Source organism: Schistocerca gregaria, chromosome X, assembly GCF_023897955.1.
Source record: "Schistocerca gregaria isolate iqSchGreg1 chromosome X, iqSchGreg1.2, whole genome shotgun sequence".
Taxonomy (NCBI): Eukaryota; Metazoa; Arthropoda; class Insecta; order Orthoptera; family Acrididae; genus Schistocerca; species Schistocerca gregaria.
Window position 1 is genome coordinate 631,079,321 of NC_064931.1, and position 27,323 is coordinate 631,106,643.

Consider the following 27,323-nt stretch of genomic DNA (forward strand, 5'->3'; position numbering starts at 1 on the left):
CACTTGTAAGTCATTTTCAGGCAGGTGTCTGGATACTTTTGATCACATAGTGTGTGTTCACTTGATAAAAGACTGAATTTCTTTTTGTTATTCATAATATTTACTGCACTGCATCGGACGGATTAAAACATTGTATGAAATTTTAGTGTGTGTGCATAAACTCCCCATATGGTTGATTTTAGCTCATACGATGCAGTATATGAAATGTAACGAAGCCATCAAAATTTTACTTAAAATTGGGGACAGAATGCTATCTCGCATTGTACTCAAGTTTTTAAAATTTATATTCGACAGACAGTCGTGTGTGACTTGCCCATTTGCTTCCTTACAAATCAAGACTTATGTGGTCATAACGAGTGTCATATTTCACAAATGGTTTGAGATATCAAAATAAGGTTTTTTGCTAATGATAGCAGGAAAAGAGACATAAATACTTGATACTCTTTTGTTCACAGAGATAGGGCTGTAGCTCGGCGGTGGCTTGGGGCACATACAAATGTCAGTAACTCTGTAGGAAAATCAAAGCGGTGCATGTGTACATGTCCACAGCACCAGTGGAATGACGGTTCAGGATGTGTGTACATGTCCCCAGCAGTGAAAGGGTTAAGGATGGAAAAGACCTCTGTAGTTTAATAACATCAATTCCGAAACACTGAGAAAACAGAGATTGTTCCACTTGTGGTTCAATAAGTAACTCAGAAATGTTGACAGGCAAAAGTTAGTAGCAGTTCTTGTGTCTACAAAGATTGATTGCCAAAGCATTCATATTCCACCGTCATGCATTAGTGAAAGATCTTGCCAAGAACCCAAGAAAATTATGGCCCTCCATGAAATAGTTAAACAGTTCAAAGCCTTCTTTTCAGTCACTCGTCCACCATTGTGGTGTGGCAAACATAAGATAGCAAAAGAAAGTTGAAGTTTTAAATTTTACGCATAAAAGACCATTCACACAGAAGAACTGTATAGACATACCATTGTTTGACTGCCACACAAACTCCCATATGGAAGGCGAAAAAATAGGCATCCTTGGCAATTAAAAGCAGCTGAAAGAGTGCTTTGCCCCATACTTCGCTTGCTTTTGTTGTGAAACTCTTGCCCAGTGGAAAGTCCCAAGTAACTGGAAAATAGCCCAGATGACTCCCATACATAAGAAGGGCAAAAGAATTGACACACATAATGACAGACAAGTATATTTAATGTTGATTTGCTGCATAATTTTTGAGCATACTCAAGATTTGAATATAATAAATTCCTCTGAGACAGAAAAAAAGCTTCTGTCCACAAATCAGCATGGATTTAGAAAGTGTAGCTCGTAAAAAACTGTTTGTCATTTCTTACGCAATATCCTGAAACCATGGATGAAGGGCAATAGCAGAATCACTATACTTGGTTCCAGAAGAGAGAGAGAGAGAGAGAGAGAGAGAGAGAGAGAGAGAGAGAGAGAGTGCAACACTGCAGACTGTTAAATGGAAATAGTGCAGAAGTCATTTTGCATTTCCTTATGATCATCAGGTGATGATACTTTCCTCTAAACAGCAGGAAAGCTTTTTACCATTTTAATGACAGCCAAAGCTGGTTTTCATACACTCAAATACACTCTGGCAGCAACTGATGATTGATTTGCTTCATGATGTTCAATATGATGATACTCCACAGACTGCTTTATGACTTGATGTTTGCATGTATAAGCCTGCACAAATTTATCCACAATAAATGTGCTTGTGCAGTCTGCAGAGTTTCACAACAAGTGCTCAACCATGCTTGCAGTAAAGACTTGATCATGTATGCTTGTCAGACATGCACACACATGTGTAGCCACCTTGGATGTTGTGCCACAGTTGAGGATGGAGGTACATCTGCATACAATCTCCGCAAGCCACTATATGGTGAGTGTGGTGAAGGTACTCTGTACTACTGTTAGTCATTACCTTTCCTGTTCCATTCACCAGTGGAGTGAAGGAAAAACAAGTGTCTTTATTCTTCTGTGTGAGCCCTGTTTTCTCATATCTTGTCTTCTTGGTTGTTACGCAAGATGTATGTTTGTGGCCATAGGATTTTTCTGCAGTCTATGGCAAATACTGATCTCTTGAGCTTTCTTAGTAGTGGTTTGTGAAAAGAAAGTTGTATTCCATCCAGGGATTCCCCTTTGTGTTAACAGGGCATTTCCGTAATACACGTTAGTTAAACCTACTGGTAACATATCCTATAACTTCTCCAAATTGCTTCATTGTGTTCCTTTATTCTCACCTGGTGGGGATCCCAAACAGTTGAGCAGTACACAAAACAGGATCATGGTCTCTTTTGTAGATTAACCACACTTTCCCAGAATTCTCCCAATAAACTTAAGTTGGCCATTCATCTTCCCTACAACTGAACTTACATGTCTGATCCATTACATGTTGCTGTGAAATGTTACGCATATACATTTAATAGATGTGGCTGTGTCAAACAGCACTAATACTGTATTCAAACTCTACAAGATTATTTTTCCTACTCACCTGCATTAACATAGATTTTTCCTCATTTAGAGTAAACTGCCATTCATAGCAGGCTAGCAGGATCCTTTATATAGACAGTTGTAAGTCTGAAACAATTAATATGTATGCAGTTGTTAATGAACCATCTGATGGTTATGCACAATTAATGGAAATAAATAATTTAGCACCTTACAACCCTGAGGCATCTTCAAAAAAGTAATGAGGCTTATTAATCAAACCAGGCTACAATGATTTAAGAATAATTTAAAAGAGATTGTATAGGATAAGGTTCCTAGTGAAACTCAGTACTCTCCACAGTAAATTGGTGTCAGTATTTGGAAGTAGTTTTCCTAAAAGTTGTCCTGAAAGTCCATAAAAAGGATAAACAGTGGATAATTAGAGCTATTAAAATGTCACATAAGTGGGAAGGGAAACACCAGAACAAGTCAAGATCTGATGTTACTTGCATTCTACAAAAATAATGTAATATTTTAAGGGAATTGATTGGCGACTCCATGGGAGTGTCCTGTGCACCACGACCAGATAATGGGTATACTTGGAAAGAGAGACAGCGTTGGCCGTATTTTGTTGTTTTATTAACCGCTAAATCGATTTTCGGTCACTTAGTGACCATCCTCAGTGCTATAATATACAATTTACATTGGTAGGCACTGCTGTCAACAAGCTTAGAGCGCTCACATAAACGTAGGCCTACAGCACTGAGGATGGTCACTAAGTGACCGAAAATCGATTTAGCGGTTAATAAAACAACAAAATTCGGCCAACGCTGTCTCTCCTTCCAATTTTAAGGGAAGTCATTAAAATGTCCAGGAATATGCATGTCGACAGAAATTATGCAGATAATAAGATTTAAACCATGTGGGATATTGTGAAATGGGAGACAGGACAACTGTTCAGTGCACAAGATACTATAACAGTTAACTAAATGATGATGTTATGACTGATAATTCACAAATTGTGCGTATGTTTAACAATCACTTTCTAAATGTAGCAGGAAAAAATAGGATTGAATGGTTCAGTTCAAGGCACAAGAGAATATGTTAAAGTTATCATTCCACAAAATTTTAAGCAACTAGAAGTGTCACCAACATCCTTAACTGAAGTTAATAGAATTATAAAATTTGTAAGAAACAAAAGCTCAAATGGTTTTGCTGAAAATTTAAACCTAATTGTGAAAAGTTACAGTAATACATAATATTGTTGGCAGGGAATTTTTCTATGCAGATTGTTAAACCTGTATAGAAGAAAGATGACAAGAAACTCGTAAATAATCATTGTCCAGTGTGAAATGGTTACTGGAAGCTACGCCATTTTCCAATTCAGTTGCATTATGGACCCTAATTTTTTTCTTAAAGTGTCTGGTATCTCTTTGTAGACATGCAGTCTAATAAATTCCATGACAAACCTATATTTTCTACACTTTATTCAACATTGCTAAGAATGTCACACCCCTCTTTGTGCCTATGATATCTAAAAGTTCATAGAACACTAAAGAATATTCAGCAAACACTTTACAAAGATTTTGCGCACTGGCTCTGAATGTCATCTCCCTTAATCTGTGTGGGATGCATGATTGTCATGTTTCATAATGGCACCGAGCAAAATTGTTCAATGTGAAGTGGACATAAGTGTTTGACTACAGTTACCAATTATTATTTTATTAAATCACAATCTGTGAAAGGGCACAAGTAGTGATATATTGTAGCTCATCTGCATGGCACACTCACGTGATTTTTATTCCTCTTTGGAAAACTTCCTTTTAAGTTTTAAAACCTGTTGTAGACTTTCAGGTCTTTCACATTTCCAATTTCTGTATTCTTCTATGTGGTGCTACATGTAACACCTTTAAATTGAGTTCCTGCAACTGTTCAGTGTCATATGATACACTAAACATTTTACAAACACATCTTTTTGTGCAAAATGATAACTTTCTTTGCACTGCGGATTGCAGTGCAGAGACATGGTCAGTGTCACAGAATGCCAACGCCCCATTCCTATCATTAGATGGCACCGATGCCAAAACTGGCACTTCCATTTCACAGTTGGCATTTCTCCCTTATTGTGACAAGTGTGTGTGTGTGTGTGTGTGTGTGTGTGTGTGTGTGTGTGTGGGAGTGTGTGTGGGAGGGGGGGGGGGGGGCACATTCAAGTGCATGTGTCACAGTGCAAGTGCTCTACTCATGGGTAAGAGCGTGAGCAGATGCAAATGCTCACACTCACTCACTCACCAGCGAGTTGTTAAGTCCAGGTGTGGATCCTGTTACTCTCTTAACGAAACTTAAATTTCGTGGAATTGCTGGCTTTTCACGTTTGTCATATCTCACAAACCCAATGCAAAAAGTTGTTCTGAATAATTAAAACAATTTTCGGAGCTTGAGAATTTTGGGACAAACTGCCTCTGGTGGCTTGTTAAAGAGTTACTGCATTTGGTTTTGTCTCTTGCCCCACTTAGGTTTGTATCTTTATTGCACTGCAAAATAGTACACAACAGTGCAAATGTCAACGGCGTGCATAGTGTGTTTTGTTTGGAAACACTTATTCCATTCACTCATGGTACTGTTTACTGACAACAGTAATGCCCATTTAATCATTGTTCTCAGGTTTCTATCCTCGGTTCTGCCTCAGGGTGGTTTCTGTGATGATGTTGTTTGTACATTAACAGCGATACATGACGTTCTGGATAGGTTACTGTTGAAGGGCTGATAGACAAGTGCCTCATGTATGGTTTCACTGAATGCAGTGGAGAAGCACGATGAAGCTGTGCTGAGCTGTTCCTGCAGTAATAGCAACCACATAACAGTACATTTGTGTCTGATAGTTGTTGCATTACTCGTTTTGTGTTGTACATTTTGGTAATTGCATGTCATAAGCTTTTTCACTGTGGTGAAGGTATTTTCACAGAAACAAATGCAACTGAGGTAAAAAACAGAACAAGTCATTCTTGTGTTATTACTCTGTAATGAGCAACGAGAGCCAATGGGTGCCTTATACCAAAATACTGAGAGGGTATCAATGAACAACCTCTGAAAATTTGTCAGAGCTCAGCTTCACTCTTTACGAGTAAATTCCTTTCTCCTTAATGTTCATCAAGCAGAATTGATACTTCTTGCAGTTGATGCCAGTGTTATAAAAAGTTCCATTAGAGAGAAAGTGGCAGAAGATATTGTTAATGATGTTTTATTTATGAATTAATTAGTGGTTCTCTGATAATAAACTCTCTTAAATTTCAACAAAATGCACTGAATTCTGTTCTGTGCAACAAGTACTCAGACCAAGAATTGATGTAGCACATGAGCAGGAGTCAGTACACAGGATAAAATGCTCCAAATTTTTGGTTATACTTAATTATGAAATTTTAGACTAGAAGCGTGTTACTAAGCTGCTCAGACAATTAAGCTACTTTTGCTCCTCATATAATTGCTAGTCTGGGAAACAATCAACTTCTTAACATATTTTGCATATTTCAATCCAACTGTGTCTCATTTAATTGTTTTCTTGGGTAACTCATCACTTACAGTATAGACTGTACAAAAGAGAACTATAAGAATATGTGGTGTTCACCTGTGGTCATTTCATAAGTGCTGCTTTGAGGAGCTAGGCATTTTAACTGCTCCTTCACTCAGTATCTGAAGAATATTAGTCACCAACACACCTACAACAATAGAGGAAAAAAATGACCCTGACGGTCGGTGAATCAGGAAGGAGTTCAGTGTGCATCAACAAAAATTCATTTCTTCTGGACAACTCCTATTTCATGGACAATTTTTTATAGAAAAACTGGCAACCAGAAAAAGAAGTTGGTTTTCAAGTCTAGCTGCAAGAGTAGGATTGAAAAAATGTGCTCATGAATATCAAAACTACTCATGTATATGTATCCTGTAAACTGACTTGTTGCACACCATTTCTATAAAGGAATAGTTCATAGGATCCATGTGACTGACTAATTCACAACAAATAGCAAGTACATCCAGGTCTTGTTGTGTCCTCAAACAGCACACAAATATGACACTTTCCTGTACCCTACAGTGTCATCAGCTACAGTCACCGATTTTTACTCATCCTTACTGTCAGATCATTTCTGTATAAGGAGAACAAGTGTCCTATAAGACTTTCCTGGGCCACTCTTGATGATATCTATATCTCTGAAGAACACTCACCACCAAGGAAAACTTGTTGGATTCTTTATTCTTGGAGATGTGGTTTGTCTAATGTAACTAAATGAAAGACTATTTGTATTGTATTGTACATGTTTCGCTTCTTTTTATTTTTGATGTATTCTCAGTGGCTTGTAATACGTTTGTTTTATATGTGGTGGTGGTGGTGGTGGTGGTGACAATAATAAGTGTTACATAATAATGGCATTCATTAAAACATTACGGTTTTGGGTATTTCTTTAAGTGAGAACTTCCACCTAACAGGCCACTGAAGATGCTTTGCAAATAAAAAGGAGTGAAATGTGTATGGCAACAAATAAACAGCATTTCGTTTAGTAACATTAGAGGATTCTTATCTCCAAGAATGTAGAAGCAACCACCAAATGACAGAAACCATAAAAACTGACAGTACTGCAGTCCTGTTACTTAAAACTTCTTTGAACCATTCACACATCTGAAAAGCTGTTGTGTGTGCTTGGAACTTCATTAACTGTCTAGAATGTGGCACTGTGTCAAACACTTTCCAGGAATTTGGAATGTTCCTGTCTCTCTTCATCCATAGTATATAGGATATCACATGAGAAAAGGGTGAGTTGAATTTTGCATAAGTGATGCTGTGCTGTGCTGGAGCACTAATGGCTGCCACATTGGGGTCGCAAAGTGGGGTGAGGCAGTTCCAGATAAGTTTATAGTCTGAAGATAATTTATGGATTTGTAGTTTTAGCTTGACGATGTTCACTATGGACAAATGGTAGTTACTGTTATTCTGAAGAAGGTTGGGTTATCCCTACTGAAACCTAGGTAAATTCTAGGTAAGCAGTGCAACTGAATCTGTTGATAATTAAAATTAAGATTAATATTCATACAGTTGCTAACAGGGCCATGAAATGTTGAAGATATTTAAGAATTTTATTTCCTGTTAGAAAATCAGGGTTGCCACAGGCTCTGGAAATCAGGGAATTTCAGACACACCAGGGAAATATCAGGGAAATTTGAGTGGGGGGGGGGGGGGGGGACTAGAAATACCTCGTTCTTGTCGCAGTAGATGAAATGGTTTGTTTACCGAGGTGTCGTGCATCATCACTGGCTGGGTGCAGCTAAGCAAGTGCGCTGCTTCCCTACTCCTCGTTCCTGCTGCTTCTCCCCTTCCTACCAGTCCCCTCAGCTTGCAGTCAGTGCTGCCACCACTTCTTTCCACTAGCCTAGCAGCTGCTGACAAAAGGCAGGGAGGTGTGAGGAGTGGTTTGTTTGGATCTGATTCTGAGAGACTGTGGATGCAGCAGCTGGAGATGACACTCATGTGGGCATGAGTTGTGTCTGAGTGATTGTGTGAATGTGTTCGTGCTCTAATTTTCTGACAAAAGCTGTGGCTGAAAATATAGCTATGAGAGTGTGATTGTCTTTTCTACATGCATGTCTGCGGCTTGACAATCATGTTTATGGTAAGTTGCTACCTATCTTCATTATTACTGATTCTCAGAGTGTTTGAACAAGTTATCTGTTGCACGGATTGATCACTGTGGTCTCATTTCATCAACATGCTGTCTGTGGCTCGTGAATAGCTGGCCACACTAGACGATTTCTGCGATGGGCCAAAACCGCAGGCTGCTTGTGCCGGTATCTGTAATAGATTGGGCCTGACGATCTGAAGCCATTCGGTTCCCACTAATGTGCAGGCCCTGCCCGTTGAATCTTACGTCAACGATCTGCTCGCAGGATGGGTCTGTTTGCGTGTGGTGTACTGCAGCTGATTTTCATGGTTTCTCCCTGGACCCAGGACTGCTGTGCTGCTCAGCAGGCCAGACGCCATGGATGATGGATTTAAGGAATTGTGACTGTCTCACTGCAAGTACATTGTACAGTGTGGCATTTTATAGACATTTTATTTGTTGTCCATTTTGCAAATTAAAAAGTAGTTTGTGTTAGAAAGCAAGGGTGATAAGAAGAAGAAAATTGTCAGTCACTGGCGATTTGTATGCTATGTACTCATATATTTCCTAAGAGAAAAATCGCACAATACCTGTAAAATAACAGACATAACACAGTGGGTAATAAGTCCATGGATTTTTAGGTCATAAAAAAGTGTGTTTTAGGTACCTAAAATAGGCTCCTTCAGTAGTTCATTTAGGCTATAGAAAACCTAAAATAGGCTCTAATAAAAAGATGCAGAGAAAATAAAAATAAATTAAAATACACAGTGTTGACAGTATGAACATCTTATTAGTCATTAAAACAAGGAGAATGAATATTTACACAGTTACAGAGCACAGCAATCTACAACATTAATGTTGAACATAACTCCAAATATTTTTGAGTTCCTGCAAGATAAAGATCTCCATAAAAAATATGTGGCAATGGTTTAATACATTCATAGTTTCACATATTCTGACCATATTTGCCTTCACAATAAATAACCAAAATCTTTTTCAGGTTTTCTAGTGAAAAACTGTGGCGCTTGTCAGTCAGAATCAATTTATACGCTGAAAAAGAACGTTCTACATCAACATATGTGACAGGGGCGTACTTCATTTTCGGCACATGTTGAACAGGAATGCTGCAGTCAGGAGTGCTGGATTTTCCACTAAGTATGTCGGCAGCTGCATACAACTCCTTCTGCAAACCGTTTGCCTTTTTGGCCCATACTTTTTCCCCTACTTCACATGGCGTTTCATTAATTTTCATTTTGACTTTTTCAAGCAAAGAAATATTGTTGTAGATAGGTCTCCCTGATCCTTCTAATTGTGAAATTATTCTTGCCATAAATGTGTAGTGGGTCCTAATGTAAGATAAGTCCCATTTTAAAGAAGAATCTTTCAGTAACTCCATTGCTGCAGTTATGGATGCAGCATCCTCCGGTATATTTTCAACCACCTTCTGGACAGCTGAGAGATGTGTACTATAGTATTCTGCTGCTATCAGCCAATGGCCCAGCAGGTGACAACAGGCTCTCGCGGCAATGGGACATCTGGAAGCTGTTTTTTGAATACCTGTATTCTTGATGGTGCCTTAACAAAAATTTTTACTTTATTTACTTTAGGAAATTGTAGCCTCACTTGCTCTGCTATTTGGTTGACCCCATGCACTACACAAGTTACATGCAGCATCAATGGGTAGAATACTTTTAATAGTTGAAACACTGCTATCATATATGCAGCAGCATCAGTGACGGCCAGAAGCACCTTATTCTCATCCACTCCGTTTGGGTATAGCACCTTAAACTCATTGTTCACAAACTGTGCTATTGTTTGTTGGTTAGTTTTTGCAAGCTGCTTTTAAGTAAATCAAATGAGCCCTGGATGGATCATCTAGATCTAGCTTGCCAATAATCAGGTTTGCAATGTAACAGCCAAGACTGTCAGTAGTTTCATCCACAGAAATCCATATACAAGATTCTCCAACGTCTTCTCAGATTCTGTGCAATGCAGCATTGTAAGCTGAATCCATATAATTCTTACGTAAAGTTGACTCTGCAGGAATAGACTGATGGCAGTACTTCTCAAGAAAACCTCTGAAAATAGCGTTTTCTGGTTTCCGAAAGGGGATGTTTGCTGCCACAAGTGCATGACACAAATCACTGCAGAACTTGTTTTTTTTTTTTTTTTTTTTCGGAGGATTCACCAGATTTATTGGTTAAAAGAGTTTGCTTCAATTTTGACTTTCGTTCAACATTAGCTTTATGTGCAATTCCATCTGCATGCTGAGTTAAGTGAGATTTCTTAACACTCGAAACCTAATACGAGAGAAAAGGGAACTGCAGTTTAGAATCACATATAAAGATTATTTTGTATTACTAAAGGATAGCGATAAAAAAGAATCCTAAGTGACAGGAAAATAAGAAATCTAAGAAAAACATCAACTAACCTCCTTGTTGCATGCTTGGCAGAAAATAATTTTCCCATCTGTTGTATAATGCAGAAAATCTTGCAGCCACTGCCTTATGTGAGTAGGCTTTGAACTAGCTGTTTTCGGTATGGCATAGTATTCTCACACAGAAACTAGAATTTATTTTGCACTTAGAATGTCAGTAACACTTAACACGTTGGTCACTACACAATGTACTGATTTGTTTTTGCTGGGAGAAAGTGAACGATGACTTTTTTTTTTTTTTTTTTTTTTTTTTTCCCTGCGGTGCATGGGAGCGGCAGGGGAAGTACCATACTCGTTGCTGGACATATGGCACCTGACAGATGGCCGCCCCTTCTGATCAAGAGAATAGAATCTACCGGTTCCTTCAGATGAAAACATCTCACTACTGGCAAATTATTTCTCGAACCAGAAAATTCGCGTATAATATCTTTCACGAAACAGAGTAGTTTGATAGGACTGCCTGTAGACAGCAGCGAGAAAATGCTCGAAGGGCAGTAATTTAGCTATAGAGGGCGTCTATGATTAACATTGTGATTTTTTAATCTGTGCTCAGCTTAAGGCCTATGAAACAGTTTATTTGCGAAAATACACAGCTGGCCAGAATCCTACGAGCGAAATATTTTCAAATATAACATTTAGTACTCCCACGTTCGATTCTAATGTGTAACTCCAATCTTTGACCGGTTCCCATTCGCTCACCGAAGTTAAGCACTGTCACGCTCGGTGCGTACTTGGATGGATGACCATTCAACTGTGCTGAGTGCTGTTGGTAGTAAGGCAAGCAAAGGAATTGTAAACAGTCTCTTAACGACCTTCGCCTTCGACGAGACGTAAAGCCCTAAGTTTACTTCATTTTTCTAATCTTTGAAAACATAAGAACTCTGTCAGATTAACGAAATGGGTACTTTTTAGGATTTTGATGCCGAAATAGGCAAAATTAGACGCTAACATTGAAATACTCAATTTTAGGTCCTATAGAACTAACGGTATTCACTTTAGTTAGTCATGAAACGCGTAAGTACCAACTTATATGCAAATTGGAGCTTAGGAAAAAAATAGGTTTTAACTTAAAGATCCGTGATCATATTTTTTACATATGAATAATAAAACACCTATTAAGAATATTTGGTATTAACAGGGATAGTGATACAAAAAAATTAAAAAAGACCGAAGTGTTAGGCAAATACGAAGCATGAGCGCATATCAACTAGCCACCTTGCTGCATGCTGGGCAGAAAATATTTTTTTCCATGTGTCTTATAGTGTGGAAAAACTTGGAGCCACTGTCTTATATGATTAAATAGGCACTTTTTAGGATATTAAAGCCGAACTAGGCAAAAATAGATACTAACGTCGAAATACGCTTTTTTAGGTCCTATAGAATTAACGCTATTAAGTATAAATAGTCATGAAACGCATAAGAACAAATTTTTATGCAAATAGAAACTTGGGAACAAAATAGGTTTTTACCTAAAATCCGCTGTCTAGTAATAACCAACAATAATGAACACACTAGAACCAACATTGTACTGGTGGTCACCTTTAGTGTTGATTTATGAAACTCTTCCCTGCCTTATACACTTCATTCAGGAAGCCTACTTTTTTCTGAGTTCTCCTTGCATTTGTAGCATCTTCCCCTTTTCCCTGGTTGTGGATTTTCGACTATTCTTTGTTCTTCGGTACTGGCAAGGTTAGAGGCAAGCCTGCAAATGTTGTGTGGGAGGTTTGGTTTGGTTGGGTTGCGCGCATTGTCCAATATGGTGTTATGAGAAACTTTCTTTGTGTTCTGAGGTATTCTCGTGTAACTGATACATTTTTGTTGGCTTTGAACACAATGTAGCCATTGAGAGCTGCAATGTTAAACAACTGAAAAAAGACACACAGAGACCACCATCTTGTCCCTCTAGCAACAGTATATTCACCACACACAGCGTCGACGACGTCTGTGCCGCCCAAGGTTTTGTTGTAGTACATTATTATTCTTGTTTTTTTCTTTCCACTGCTGTCACTGTCAATTTCATCATCATGGTGCATTGACGACAAAAGGAGTACTGATTTGTTCTGTTTTGGTACATATGACAGTAATGTGATATCTTCTTGAAATCCAAACATACTTGAGTACTCCTCTTAAGACTTTTTGGGTAAAAAGTCAAACGGAATTTCAGGCTTTTTTTAACGTACCAACAACAGTAATATTCTTTTCTTGTAATAGTTTTTTGATGAGTAGGTAAGAAGTAAACCAATTGTCTATCGCCAGATTTCTTCCACACCCTTTTACTGGGTCTGTAAGATGGAAAACATCATCTGCCTTATTACTGACTTTGTACAGTCTTTGAGATTGTGCACCTGCATAAACTTCCAAATGTTTTATGTAGTACATTTTAGAAAAAGCCAGGATGAAGACCTTGATCCCATACTTGGCAGGTTTATTTGGGATATACACTCCTGGAAATAGAAATAAGAACACCGTGAATTCATTGTCCCAGGAAGGGGAAACTTTATTGACACATTCCTGGGGTCAGATACATCACATGATCACACTGACAGAACCACACGCACATAGACACAGGCAACAGAGCATGCACAATATTGGCACTAGTACAGTGTATATCCACCTTTCGCAGCAATGCAGGCTGCTATTCTCCCATGGAGACGATCGTAGAGATGCTGGATGTAGTCCTGTGGAACGGCTTGCCATGCCATTTCCACCTGGCGCCTCAGTTGGACCAGCGTTCGTGCTGGACGTGCAGACCGCGTGAGACGACGCTTCATCCAGTCCCAAACGTGCTCAATGGGGGACAGATCTGGAGATCTTGCTGGCCAGGGTAGTTGACTTACACCTTCTAGAGCACGTTGGGTGGCACGGGATACAAGCGGACGTGCATTGTCCTGTTGGAACAGCAAGTTCCCTTGCCGGTCTAGGAATGGTTGAACGATGGGTTCGATGACGGTTTGGATGTACCGTGCACTATTCAGTGTCCCCTCGACGATCACCAGAGGTGTACAGCCAGTGTAGGAGATCGCTCCCCACACCATGATGCCGGGTGTTGGCCCTGTGTGCCTCGGTTGTATGCAGTCCTGATTGTGGCGCTCACCTGCACGGCGCCAAACACGCATACGACCATCATTGGCACCAAGGCAGAAGTGACTCTCATCGCTGAAGACGACACGTCTCCATTCGTCCCTCCATTCACGCTTGTCGCGACACCACTGGAGGCGGGCTGCACGATGTTGGGGCGTGAGCGGAAGACGGCCTAACGGTGTGCGGGACCGTAGCCCAGCTTCATGGAGACGGTTGCGAATGGTCCTCGCCGATACCCCAGGAGCAACAGTGTCCCTAATTTGCTGGGAAGTGGCGGTGCGGTCCCCTACGGCACTGCATAGGATCCTACGGTCTTGGCGTGCATCCGTGCGTCGCTGCAGTCCGGTCCCAGGTTCCCAGGTTGACGGGCACGTGCACCTTCCGCCGACCACTGGCGACAACATCGATGTACTGTGGAGACCTCACGCCCCACGTGTTGAGCAATTCGGCTGTACGTCCACCCGGCCTCCCGCATGCCCAATATACGCCCTCGCTCAAAGTCCGTCAACTGCACATACGGTTCACGTCCACGCTGTCGCAGCATGCTACCAGTGTTAAAGACTGTGATGGAGCTTCGTAAGCCACGGGAAAGTGGCTGACACTGACAGCGGCGGTGCACAAATGCTGCGCAGCTAGCGCCATTTGACGGCCAACACCGCGGTTCCTGGTGTGTCCGCTGTGCCGTGCGTGTGATCATTGCTTGTACAGCCCTCTCGCAGTGTTCAGAGCAAGTATGGTGGGTCTGACACACCGGTGTCAATGTGTTCTTTTTTCCATTTCCAGAAGTGTACATCCTGAACCTGCATGTGCCTCTGTATGGAACAAGCATTTTGTCCACAGTAACGTTTTCTGAAGGAGCAAAATATACTTTCCAGTTGGAGACAAACATCAAGAATGGTTCTTATGTCAGAAAGATTATCTTGTGCTTTTCTTTCTTCCCTTGTATGTATGTTGTCAAACCTGATACAACAAGTCAAAAATCTGAACCTCTTCAGTGACATACTTGCACGAAAGATTTCAATTCCTGTCCCATCTGTATTCCATAAGTTTTCAATATCCATTTTTACCGCCATGCAATGTTCCAGCTAAGTAAAGTAGGCCAAAATATGCCTTCAGTTCATCAAAACTGGCAGGCCTAGCCATGTTCGGGTAACTTGCATAATTGTTTCGAACTGAATCAATATAGATATTGGTTGATTCAAGAACTGTATCAATCAATGCATTGCTAAAAAGTAACTGCCATAATTCTAGCGGTGAATGAACATCAATTGCAGCTCGAATACTTACAGGCAAATGCATTGTAATTATGCTGTGATGTCTTGTTTGAACGCTTTGTGGGAAACACGTTTTTCGCCATTTAGTAGCTTCCTTCCTTCCTTTGTAATAGCGTATAGGTGACGTACCTGAGTCAGTCAGAGGAGCTGTACTAGAATCAGCGATAGCAGGTGCATCAGTGTCGGCAGATGACTGAAAATCTTCCTCTTCATCACCACTTATTTCACTATTGCTGTCATGATAACTGTTTATTTTGAAGTCTGGGTACGCATCAGAATCGTCTGTTTCAGTCTGATCATCATACAAAATTCTGCAAATTTCACTGTAAGAAAGACTTTCTCTTGCCATGTTATACTGCAGACTACTGACAATGATAATTCAGTGTTAGGACATCACACATAGTTCACAAAATAACTAGTTAATCAATGATACACCAGAATAAAAATGGGATTGCACTGGCAGGAATTAGTTACGTAAATGGTCGGTCTGGGTCTGACAGACCCGCGCGCTTTTTGAAAGACTGCCAAACAAAGACTAAACAAAGAAAAACCTTATTCACCACAATAATGCTTTCTCTCGGATGTTTCAGGAAGGTAGTAGGGCGCTCGAGTGAAATCAGCAACTATAAGAATATAAATTCAGTGAAACAAAAACCAGTGGGTCTCACAGGCCCAGCCCGGCAGTTCTAGGGTTAAAAAGACGCATGTATTATGTTTGTATACCGGGCTTGTATGCTGTCTTTAAAACAAACTGGAACCTCATCTAAGCCAGATGGATTCTTATTTTCTAATTTCTGTTTTCTGCTCCTGGCTTAAAGCTCTGTTGTGAGAAACGTCAGAATTGTACTTGCTGTATGGGTCATGGTGAGTGCTACATGTGTTTTAGGAAGATTTTGTTGCAGCTACTCTTCAGTACCAAAGAAATAGCCACATTAAAAATTTACCAATTATGAGGGTTTTCCATCATTTTACCCCCATCTCTTACTTGTATGTTGTTATAATTGTCTGACTTTCCCATTTTCATTTTTAATGGTATCCCACTCTACTTTTGCTTTTATTTTCTACATTGTATATCATTTTGTAATTGAATAGCTTTTCTGTACCTGTCTTAGTAATCCAGGAATTGTGAATTAGGGTAGCTATTTTGTAACTGAGAAGTTTGTCTCTGTGAGGACTTTGATTCCCACAGTTATCCATCCATGTTACTTAGCTGCTGCTGTTGAATTGGCTATGTTTTAAAATGCCTACTTGAAAATTAATTTAAACTCTGTGCAGAATGCCGAGAACCAGAATGTCGAGAACTTAGCATCTACAGTGTTTTCCAGTATACATATCATCCCATGTTCAGTTGGCCAATGCCCCAGAAAAGTGTTGTTTATGTTCCAAGAATGTCCTTATGTTGGCCTGCAGTTTTATGAATTTTACCAAGCCTGTCCTTAGCTTTATCTGACAGTAATGATCAGAGGGACCAAGTACATGGTCTGAGGTAGACACCTTGGATGTCTAGAATATCTGTAGGTGTGTGCAGTTCGCTGTGAGCATGAGGTGAGTATGCCAGCAAAAGTCAAACATAGATAATGACTATTGGAAGTTCAGTGTGCAGTTAAACTTGCAATGTAACAATCGCAGAATAAACTAGAAAGGTATTAAAATTTGAAACATAGGAAAAAGAGAACAGAAATATGATGAAACTTATGTTTTTATGAGCACTAATGTCACATTTGTTAGTTGGCCCCTAGATCAGCAGCAGACTGACATTCAAGATATTGATCTGTAATTTTGCGGGCTCATTCTTTTACACATCTGAGTTATCTGGCCTATTTTTCAGTCACTTGGAACTTTCCACTGAGCAAGAGATTCATGATAAATGGAAGCTAAGTATGAGACCAGTGCTGAGAAGTACCCTGTAAAATCTAATTGTGATTCCATCTGGATATGGTGACTTATTTGTATCTAACTTGTTCACCCACTTTTCAGCAGGAAGGATGCCTGTTTCTGAGTCCTCCATTCCTTTTGCTGTCTTTTTATTGCTGCAACAGCCTGGTCTAAGAGTGACTGAATAAAAGCCTCCCCCCGCTTAATCATTTTATATAGGATCTGTATTTTCTTAGATTCTCAGCAAGATCTTTCTGTGGCAGAGTATGCTTGTTTTGTTTGTATAGGTCTATGCACACGAACACGGTAGACTGAATTATAACAGGCAGTTTGCATCAACGGCAAGTGAATGACTGTATTACCTAGCAGGGAATAGCTGCTATCTAAAGAGAAACTGAAACGAACAAGGGAATAAATAAAAGGGTGCAGGAAAGAACCGATCCCTCTTATGGTCAGGAACACTCCTGCAATGACGGATACCAAGAAAGAGTTTTTTTTAATAATGTGGAAAGAATCACTTTTGAAAAAAAGACAGGCTGCAGCTGTAATATAACCTACTGACCACAGTGAGGACTGGTTGACTTGGCAACCCTTGTATATGGTAAGGTAATTATTGGGCATATCAGGGGTTAATCTTTGCAAAATAGGGCTACACTAAGGAAAATATCATTAAATGTAATTGTGGAGTAGATAAATTATTCACCTTGTTATTCAGTGTTAATGGGGGGGGGGGGGGGGGGGGGGGAAAGCTGCATGTGGCCTCAGCTGGCATAAATAACAAGAGATCAGGCAAATAGTGTTCTTACAACAGCAGCAGTCATACTTCATGATGGAAAAAAATACTGTAACTCTGTCATAACCAGAGATGTTTTTAGTTTTACAGAGAACTGAAATTCATTACAATGATGTGCACCATCTTGTCTCTTTATCAGTTTATCAGGCAATTTCTTCTGAGGTTGCACCAAACATTTAAGTATGTGTCAGCCAATCTTAACATATGCAAGTGCTGTCCATTTAGCACAAAATGTGGTTCCCAGTTAACTTGTTGACAACACACATTACATGAGCAAAATAGAGCTGATTGCTCATCTCATCTTCTCCTCATACTGCTTTTAAGATTCTAAGTATTGTATATGTATCCTCCCCTCGTGGTTGCATTCTTCCTTGTCCAGCACGGAGTCCCAGGTTCGATTCCCGATGGATTCAGGGATTTTCACCTGCCTCGAGATGACTGACTGTGTTGTCCTCATCATTTCATCATTCATGAAAGTGGTGAGTTTGGACTGAGAAACGATTGGCAATTCGTACGGGCATTGATAACCATGCAGTTGAGTTCCCCATGAACCAAACATCATCCAAAATTGTGTGTGTATTATACTTGTAATGTTTAGGTGAAATTTTGAAATATTCTGCTTGGTAATTGTCACTGAGCATGATTAATAGTCTTGGAACATAGTTACAATACAGATATGGATTCCTACACAACCTGACTATATCAAAATTAGTTCACAGATTGGAAAAAGTCATAGATGTGAAAGAGTAGGTCTTACGTGTCATATGAAGATATAAAGAAGTAGCATTAACATATCTATTATCTTCTATTCAGAGAGAACACGATGGAGTAATTAATAATTTTTATGGTTTCAGTGATGGCACTGTACGTGTTTTCACCCAAGATGAAGAACGTATGGCACCAAGTGAAGAACGAGAAGTGTTTAGAAGTCAGGTTACTTCAAAGTTGATGAGCATGAAGAGTAAGAATTTACATATTGACAAAAACTTGTAAGTACCTAGATACACTGTATTCGGCATTTAGACGCTTAAATTTGCTTGGGAATGATAATTTTTAAGCACCTAAACTTAAAGATCATATTCTTCATCCCTACCTGGTGGTATCAGTAGAAGGCATTTATCAAGGCTTTCAGTAGGTCAGAGTTCTATTAGTGATGTGAGACTACTGTCACTGTCATACAACTAGACAGTTAAAGATTGTACAAAAACGGTCCCCCTCACTTCCCACTGCTTGAACCCTCGCCCATCAATATTGACTGTTTGCCATGTCTAGTGCTGGCTGGTCAGTTGACTCAATTCACTACTTCTGTGTTGTTGTGATACTGTAAGAAAGCTTTGTGACCTTTATGTGCTTACTTTCATGATGAGCTTTGTAATTCAGAGGTGGTGTGGGTAATATAAAGCCAGGATATTCAAGCGGCCAGTATAATGTACTTTGTACACACTTTAAGTTGGCCCCTTTGTGGTATGCAGACGATGCTGGGACCGAAAACATGCAATTGGCGGGGTAGTGCATTGGTGGCTTGGACAAGACACCTCTCTCCCTGTGAGGGCAGCCAGCTTGTAGGGTCAATCCAAATGAAGTGGTCCAATAAAAATTAAGTTAGTTGCTTGACCATTTTAAAATATTTTAATCTTTTTATATGTGATTACCCGATAATTGAGAAGTTCAAAACATTTTTTAAAAAAATTTACCATTCAGGTTTACCAAATGGCAGCCATTTTCGTTTGTAAGTGTGTGACGATGTTTCAGTTGGGAGACTTTAGCAAAAATATGAATAGAAAAGTGTCCTTTACAACATTGTCTATTACACAAAATACCCTAAATTCAAAAATTACCAGTCAAAATGACCTCCAAAGTTTGGTATCCAAATTTTCAAAAATCCACCTTTTAGGCCCAAAAATTACAAACAAGGAGTGATTTATGAGTGTCTATTTTTTCCTATAGTTAAATATCATACACTACTAGCCACATATAGAGCAAAAACACTTACAAACGTTTCCTTAATATTTTATAAATTTTTGAAATTTGAAAATTTTCATTTTTTGTGAAGTTTGGTTTTGGTTATCTCAGATGGGACTGAATATAAAAATATGATTTTTGCACAGTTTGTACACCTATATGATAGCAAAGTACTATAAAAATTTCAGTATTTGTATATGATGATACGAATTTTGGAAAATGAGGAGATAATTCACATTACTCTACAACTGATCTTATGGCTGTTGCCTATTCATTTGTGATATTGGTGGGATATAATCAATTATTATTGAAGTAAGTACTGAATTATATACAAAAAGTGGAAACATCACTGAAATTAACATTTATATTCTTTTGACAATCTTAAAATAAATATTTTCAATTACTGTCCTTCAAGATGCGACTGTTCCTAAACCTGGTGGTGAATGTTAAGAACACTTATTTCGTCAGACAGCTTCTGTGATATAGAGTAAGACCTCCCAGTTGCTGTAGTAAGTTCAAGCACTGAAAGTTTCCTTAAAACATTTTTCATTGGTATCCAAACTTTGTCACTAGTAGATTTCTTGAATGATATTCTTGGGCCGGCAGGGTGGTAAAAATGCACAAAAACATTGTTTTTCAAACTTGTTCTTTCAACCTTTGCAAGCCACTACTGTTCATCATACACACATGCCCCTATGTCATTCAATGTTAAAGACAGAGAGGTAATTTTACCAATACAATGATCCTCATAAATTTCAGTTTCTGATGTTACATAGAATCAAACTAAGTTTTCTGCAATGCCAAGGGATTTGTGGAAATGCCTTGATCCTTTATTGCTATACAGTTTTCAAATCTGGTTTGAAGTGTTGTTTTCATATGCAGAACCACTTCTTTCTTGATTAGAAAATAGGTAATGCCTTTAGTATTATCCTTGCAAAAGACATACATTTCCTGTACTGTGAAAATTTGGTCTGGGGTTGATCTCTATAGGCTGGCTTTACTACACATTTTGTTCTACTTTCTACTCTATCACATGCATTTTTACCATGGCAAGATACAAAAAAAGTGCCATTCAGCCTCCTACTAAGTCTACTTCGTGGTTGCACAGATTTGAAAAATTCTTTTTGTTCTTACACTGACTAACACTTCCATCTGAAAAATATATCAGCTTCTCAACCTTGGGAAAATTTTCTTTTATGTACTTTATTACATACTTTTGACACACATGTACAGCCAAAGTCTTGTGCTCAAAGTAGTCACTTAGAAATCAAATTTAAGGGTTGCAAACTTCATCTTTCTCATTTTTAAAGTAAAAAATAAATGGATGCACTGTTGCCTGGGCATTGACCCAGTGGTACCCTTGTATTGCATCCTGAATCACAAATGTAAAATTTTCTGCAAAATCGGCTAGCACTATGCATTTAGTGTCATGAAGTTGTGCTTTTGTGTCCTTCAAAAACTTACTTTGGATTTTATGGATTTTAGAAACATAGTGAGTTTTTGTAAGTTATCAATTGTAAATGTTCTTGCTCTATATGAGGCTAGTAGTGTATGATATCTAACTATAGGAAAAAAATACTCTCACAAATCACTCCTTGTTTGTTATTTTTGGGTCTGCAAAGTGGATTTTTGAAAATTTGGATACCAAACATTGGAGGTCATTTTGACTGGTTATTTTTGAATTTAGGGTATTTTGTGTAATAGACAATGTGGTAGAGGACACTTTTCTAAAAATAATCATGTCAATTGCAATGTTGTAACTTAACCCAGTGCAGAGATATTCAAGTTTTCGCTAATGTCTCCAGACTGAAAAATCGTCATGCACCTACAAATAAAAATCGCCGCCATCCAGTAAAGATGCAAGATAAATTATTTAAAAAAAACTGGTTTGAACTTTTCAGATACAGGGCAATCACCTATAAAAATTAAAATATTTAAAAATGGTCAAGCAACCATCACTGGACCATTTCATATGGATTGGCCCTATAGCTAGTACAAGAAACAAAAATATAATGGGTTAATGCATTGCAGAAGTTATGCGAAAGGTGATAGTGAGTGTGGTTGTGGTTTGATGCCATTGTATGCCTCAAACTTTTAAGATGGGTCAAAGTTGGTGTAGGTGTAGTTATATGTCGTAAATTTTGCTGTCTTATGATTTCTCTACATGTCCTTAGTTTTTCAAGCAGTGAGTTAATTTCCTGGATACTATCATGAATGACGTTCAAACAAAGTTTATCTTGGTGGCTGCACTGTAACTTAGTAGGTCTTAAATGTATGACAACAGGATAATTAATGGGTAACATTGGTTCAATATTTAAAGGCAGCTTATTGAATGGCAATATGTGAGAATAGTTTTATGTTCCTTTGTCGACATGTACATGATGCCGCAAGAAGAGTCCCAATTTGGTTCTAAAAATGCTGTGTGCACTGTCTAGACCCATTTTTGTAGATCCTATTGAGGCTGAGGTACATGTTAATTATTGAGAGCAACAACTGCCAGTATATGTAACCTCCTTTCCTCTATATTTTGTGCTCATGCTTAATTTCAGCAGTTTGGTTGGTGGCTATTGGACATGGATAAAGAATGATTAACAGAGAGAACATGTTTCATTGAGAAATATGGCCATGTTTCCTTAACAAAAGCATTTCTCTTTACTTTGTGGATATTAAAGTTCCTCAGATTTAAGTAGAAAAATATTCATTTGAAAGAATAACTGTACATATTCTACTTCATTTATTGAATTTGTTAGGAAAGTGTGTTACTTCCAATGCCAAGACCCAACCATGCTCTTGATAACGGTAAAAAGTTTAGTTTCAATTTAGCACTGAAGCTTGTCATGCGTTTCCAGATTAATCTTTCATGCTATGACAGTCAGTGGTAGCCTTTGTAACTGTTCAAATAACAATAATATGTATCACCAACAGGTGCTACTGACAATGTGATATAGATTTTCCCATTGATTTCATGTGTAGTGCACCATCCATAAATAAACTGAATACTTACTTGCTGCCATCCTAGCAACTGACAAAAAACTTCTAAACTCATATTTAATCTCCATTACTATTTTCATGGGGTTTGGTGGCTCAGCTTAGAGTGCCTGACTGCAAATCCAAAGGTCTCTGGCATGATCCCTAGTCAATCCTAAGATTTTCATTTGCCACTCATAACTTCTTTCGCCTCTGGTGATGTTAGCTGATATGAAGAATACAGAGTTGCATTGTGGATCAGAATCAGTGTTAAACTGTAGGTCCTGCTGCAAGTGAACAGTCAGTCAGTTCGAAGGTTGGAGGAAGGCAATGGCATACCACCACCTCAACAGTATCATGCTTAGTGATGCAGTGTGGTTTTCAAAACAATCTTTGACTTTGTGGCTGCCGCACTATGACCCTCATAAATATCTAAAAAAACCTTTCACTGTTCACAAAACAAATCTACTTTGCTGCTGTCACTACTCATAAAACACAATGACACACAGTTAAAAAACACAAATAACATATTAATCACTGTTCATGGACTTAACATGGAAAACGCAGGCTAGGATCCTAAGAGACACTTCGTCTAGTGTTGTTTACTGACAATTACAGAAATGTATCATCAGGCTTGGGATCTTGTGGAAAGAAACCATATCAGGCTTGGGGACCTATGGTTAAGAAACACACCAGTGGCTGCTGTTCCACAGCTATCAGACATGGGTCTGTGGTGATGGGGTTGCTGGTTTTCTCATTTCAAAAGGAACCAGCTTTGTTTGTCATCATGAGCCATAAAAACACATTTAAACAAATTTTAATCAGTTGAAGTGCAAACTGTGGAAACAAAATACTCTATACTTAAATCTGGAATTAAACTACCATGTCAGTAGCATTACACAATAAGAGACATACTCAGAATTCTCTATTACATGAATCCTTTCCAAAAACTGGCAGGCAGGCTGCTATGAACTTCCCCAAAACTTGCACAATGTGACAATGGTGTAAAACTTGAAGGCAGTTTTAACCATGTGTGTTGCAGCTATTAGTAACCATTTTACTACTGTGTTATTCAGTGTCCAGTGCATCTGTAATGCAAAGTTAAAATTTGAAGTGTACAACCAGTTTATTATGTAGTTGTCATTACAGAAAAACGGGGTGAAATATTTCTTTTTAAAAGAAGTTATGACTCACTTTCTAGTCATCAGGACTTTATAATATCACCTTCCCTAGAGAGTACTAAATAATTATAGAACATAATAAAAATGTTAAAATTAATTTGAGTGCCATCGGAATATGAGCATATTTTAAATACACCTCGCCTATTGTTTTTTAGAGCCTTATATGCTCACAACTGTAAACTAAATCTAGTTTTTGTAGGTGGTTTAGAAAATGGTCTTCCTAATGAAAACTGCAGGAATAGTTTGCAGAGGACTTTTTGGGGAAGGTGGGCTAAAAATAGCCATTTTTAGCATTTTTACAAATCTGTGAACTTTGCCTCCAATTTGTAAACTATTGGAAAGCAGTAGGAGAATGAAATTTTATATCCTAAAACCTTGTATTGTAAATTATTATATGTAAGATTTCAGATTTATCCTGCAATTACTTCCAGAGATATAAAAAAGCTAAACTTCACATTTTTTCAAGCGTCAATTTTTCAGCCTACTTTGTATCAAATTACCTATATGAAAATTGCTCAAGAAATCTTTTATAAAAATTATTTCTATTAATAGAGTGCACAGAGTTGTACAATGTGCCCTCATTCTCTTTCAAGAAAATATTGCTTGACATACCGTGTCTCAAAGTTGCCAAAAACTCAGGGTTTACGTTCAATAGTTGTGCTATGGTGTCAAAAAAATGATTGTATCTCTGGAAGTGAATATTTACAATTGTTCACACAAAACTTCAGCAAAACCTGTGATGTTCATGTGGTTACATTTCCAAAATCAAACCACTTGGCATGGAACGGCCCAAAAGCTAGCAAATTGATGCAGTTTTTAATCAATATATCTCATGAAAGAAGGAATGTGTTGCCTAGTCAAGAGATTGGCAAGCCCTAAAAGTAGGATACAAGCCTGTTTTTGTGTTGCACTTGGAGAAGTACGAATCTGTTATACTGCAAGCGAGAGAATAAAATAAAGTAGTAAACATTATCAAGAGACAAGAAATAGCCTGTAAGTTTTATAGAAAGTGATTTTGATCATATATATATATATATATATATATATATATATATATATATATATATATATATATATATATATAGCTGTTTATTGTTGTAACTCATTACTTGACCTTTGTTTGAGCTGATGAAGAGTGAATCGTTTACTCGTTCTTTTCTTTTTCTGGTTATTGGTAAATGATGGACCCAGGTTTCATCTTTGGTGAGAATTATTGAGGCATGTACTTTACAATAATTACTACAGTGTCATCCAGTGTCACTCACTGGTTTTCCATCACTATGTCTTCAGAGACTATTGTGTTTTCTAGAGTCAGGGTGTGATATGCTCTAGCTGAATAAGGAGAATCGTCCATGCACATCACTCCATTTTCAAACTTTCGTCTCCGTTCATGCACTTGCTGCTTTGATACATGCATTACCATATTTCACCTTCATTCTTTGATGAAATTCAGTCGGTTTCAAACTGTCACTATACAGAAACTGAATAACCTATACCATATTCTGTGAACCATGGACAAAGGGCAACAAATGGATTAGATATCGTTCCATTTTGGGGAGCATGTGACATATTGCATTGCCCCACTGCAGACTGTTAATGAAGAGCAGAGCATGTGACTGGCTCAAAGACTTCTTGAGTAATAGAACCCAGCTGCCCTCGACAGGGTGCTCATCAGAGACAACGGTATTGTCAGGAGTGCCCCAGGGAAGTGTGGTAGGATCGCTCTTACTATCTATATAAATTATCTGACAGACAGGGTGAGCGGCAATCTGCTGCTGTTTGCTGATGATGCTGTGGTGTTTGGGAAGATGGTTGTGTTGAGTGACTGTAAGAGGACATGAGATGACTTAGAAAAAATTTCTTGTCGCCATGATGAATGGCAGCACGCTGTGTATGTATGGAAATGTAAGTTAATGCAGATATGTAGGGAAAACTATCTCTTACTGTTTGAATACAGCATTAGTAGTGTGCTGCTTGACACAATCACGATGATTAAATGTAGTGACATCATGTTGCAAAGTGATATGAAATGGAATGAGCGCATAAGAATGGTAGTATGGAAGGTGAAAGGTCAACTTCGGTTTATTGGGAGAATTTTGGGAGACTGTAGCTCATCTTCTTTGTCGTGACAGAGAGAACTACATCAGTTAATGTGCCCCCAGATAGTAAGAGCTTTGTTTGCTCTCATAAAGGGAATACAACTCATTCGGACTTAAATCAGCAGTACTGGGTTTCAATCCACTGATAGTCATTGCTGTTATGTCTTACTAGGGCAACATTGGTTTGCCCATGTTGGTGGAGAAAGTTAGGACTCAAAAACGGTACAGGAAAAAAGTCCGGGTGAGGCAGAGTGGACGATGTGGAAAGGGTGGGCTCCGTCGGATGGGCTGCGGACATGGCCAGTGTAATCTGGGAGTGATAAAGAGATGAGCACTGACAGTTCACTGTTGTGGGTGGCATCCCGCCTAGTGGAAGAATACTGCTGTGACGATCAACAGTATGTGACCTGCAGTAGAAGAATCGGTGATTGACAGCACTGAGTGCAGCGACTCTCACACAACGAGTGGCAATGCTGGTAGTATGCATTACTGTGGTGGCTGCAGTAGATGAGACTGACAACACTTTGTGCTTATACCATTGTCTGACTGCGTTCCTGCCTCTCCTGAGGTGGTATTTCCAGTAACGTGGAGAGGTGATAGCCCGCAGCACATGCCTGTGTTGGATCCCATGCAGCTACTAAATCCTTCACTCGTAAGAAGAGGTGGCAAAGCTAGTGCAGAGGTGATGCAGCTGCCACCCGGAAGGGGTGGCACTCTTGGAAATGGTAGGTTGGCAACAGTAGTCAGTGGCAGCCAGTGAGAGGTGACACATGGACCAGTGAAGCACCCGACCCATCATCATTGCAGTGAGAGGGTAGTCTCCAGCAGGAAGATTGGTGATGGAGGTGGCGATGGCAACCAGATGCTAACTGGAAGCAGTGTTGGGCACCCAAGGAGAAGGCATCTCTGCAGGTGTGTGACCTAACACAAGTTAAACAGACAGACAAAAGGCTGGTGGGATATTGGCATAGGGCTGAGAGGCTCTGCCAGCTGAAGGTGTGCTGTTGGGATGTCAGCATGATGCTGACAGGCTCAGCTGGGAGCAATGGCGATAGGGTCTGCTTTGCTTATGGTAGTGAGAGGCGTGTAGCTTAGCTTCAGTAGAAGTTCCGTTATTCTGTTTCATGCGTTGTAGCAGCTATTGCACCTGTATGATTGGGAACATCGATGCCATACTGAAATCATACACACATGCAGTGGTGGAGGGGGGGGGGGGTGTAGTAGTGACTGTCCTAAGTAGTGCACAGAGATGGGTATCTGCACTGGGCAAGCACACGAAATCCACACTTTGTTGGCAGATTTTGTGTCATGGTTGAGAGCCCCTTGATAATTTTTGTACCCCAGGTAGCAAGATAAAGGAACTTTACTTACACTTGTAAACAGAATAAAATGCGATATCAATGCAGCCATATTATTGCAGAGTGGCAGGGCTTAAGGACAGTCCAGGAGAGTGCTCTTGGAGAGGTGGAAGCTTGTAACCGGTCGGAAATAGTGTGGCAGTTGTGGATGTTGCGGAGATATGGGCTCTATTGGGCACAGAGTAGCGAAATCGGACGAGGCATTGAATGCCGA

At 39.1% G+C, this 27,323-nt stretch overlaps 1 protein-coding gene across 1 annotated transcript in view; it reads left to right on the forward strand.

The window, feature by feature from the left end:
* LOC126299497 (phospholipase A-2-activating protein) overlaps positions 1–27,323 on the forward strand; it is a 114,222-nt gene that overhangs the window by 41,559 nt on the left and 45,340 nt on the right. Inside the window, exon 6 of the mRNA XM_049991442.1 lies at positions 18,397–18,531. Coding sequence (XP_049847399.1) covers positions 18,397–18,531 — 135 coding nt within the window. The remainder of the gene's footprint in view (positions 1–18,396; positions 18,532–27,323) is intronic.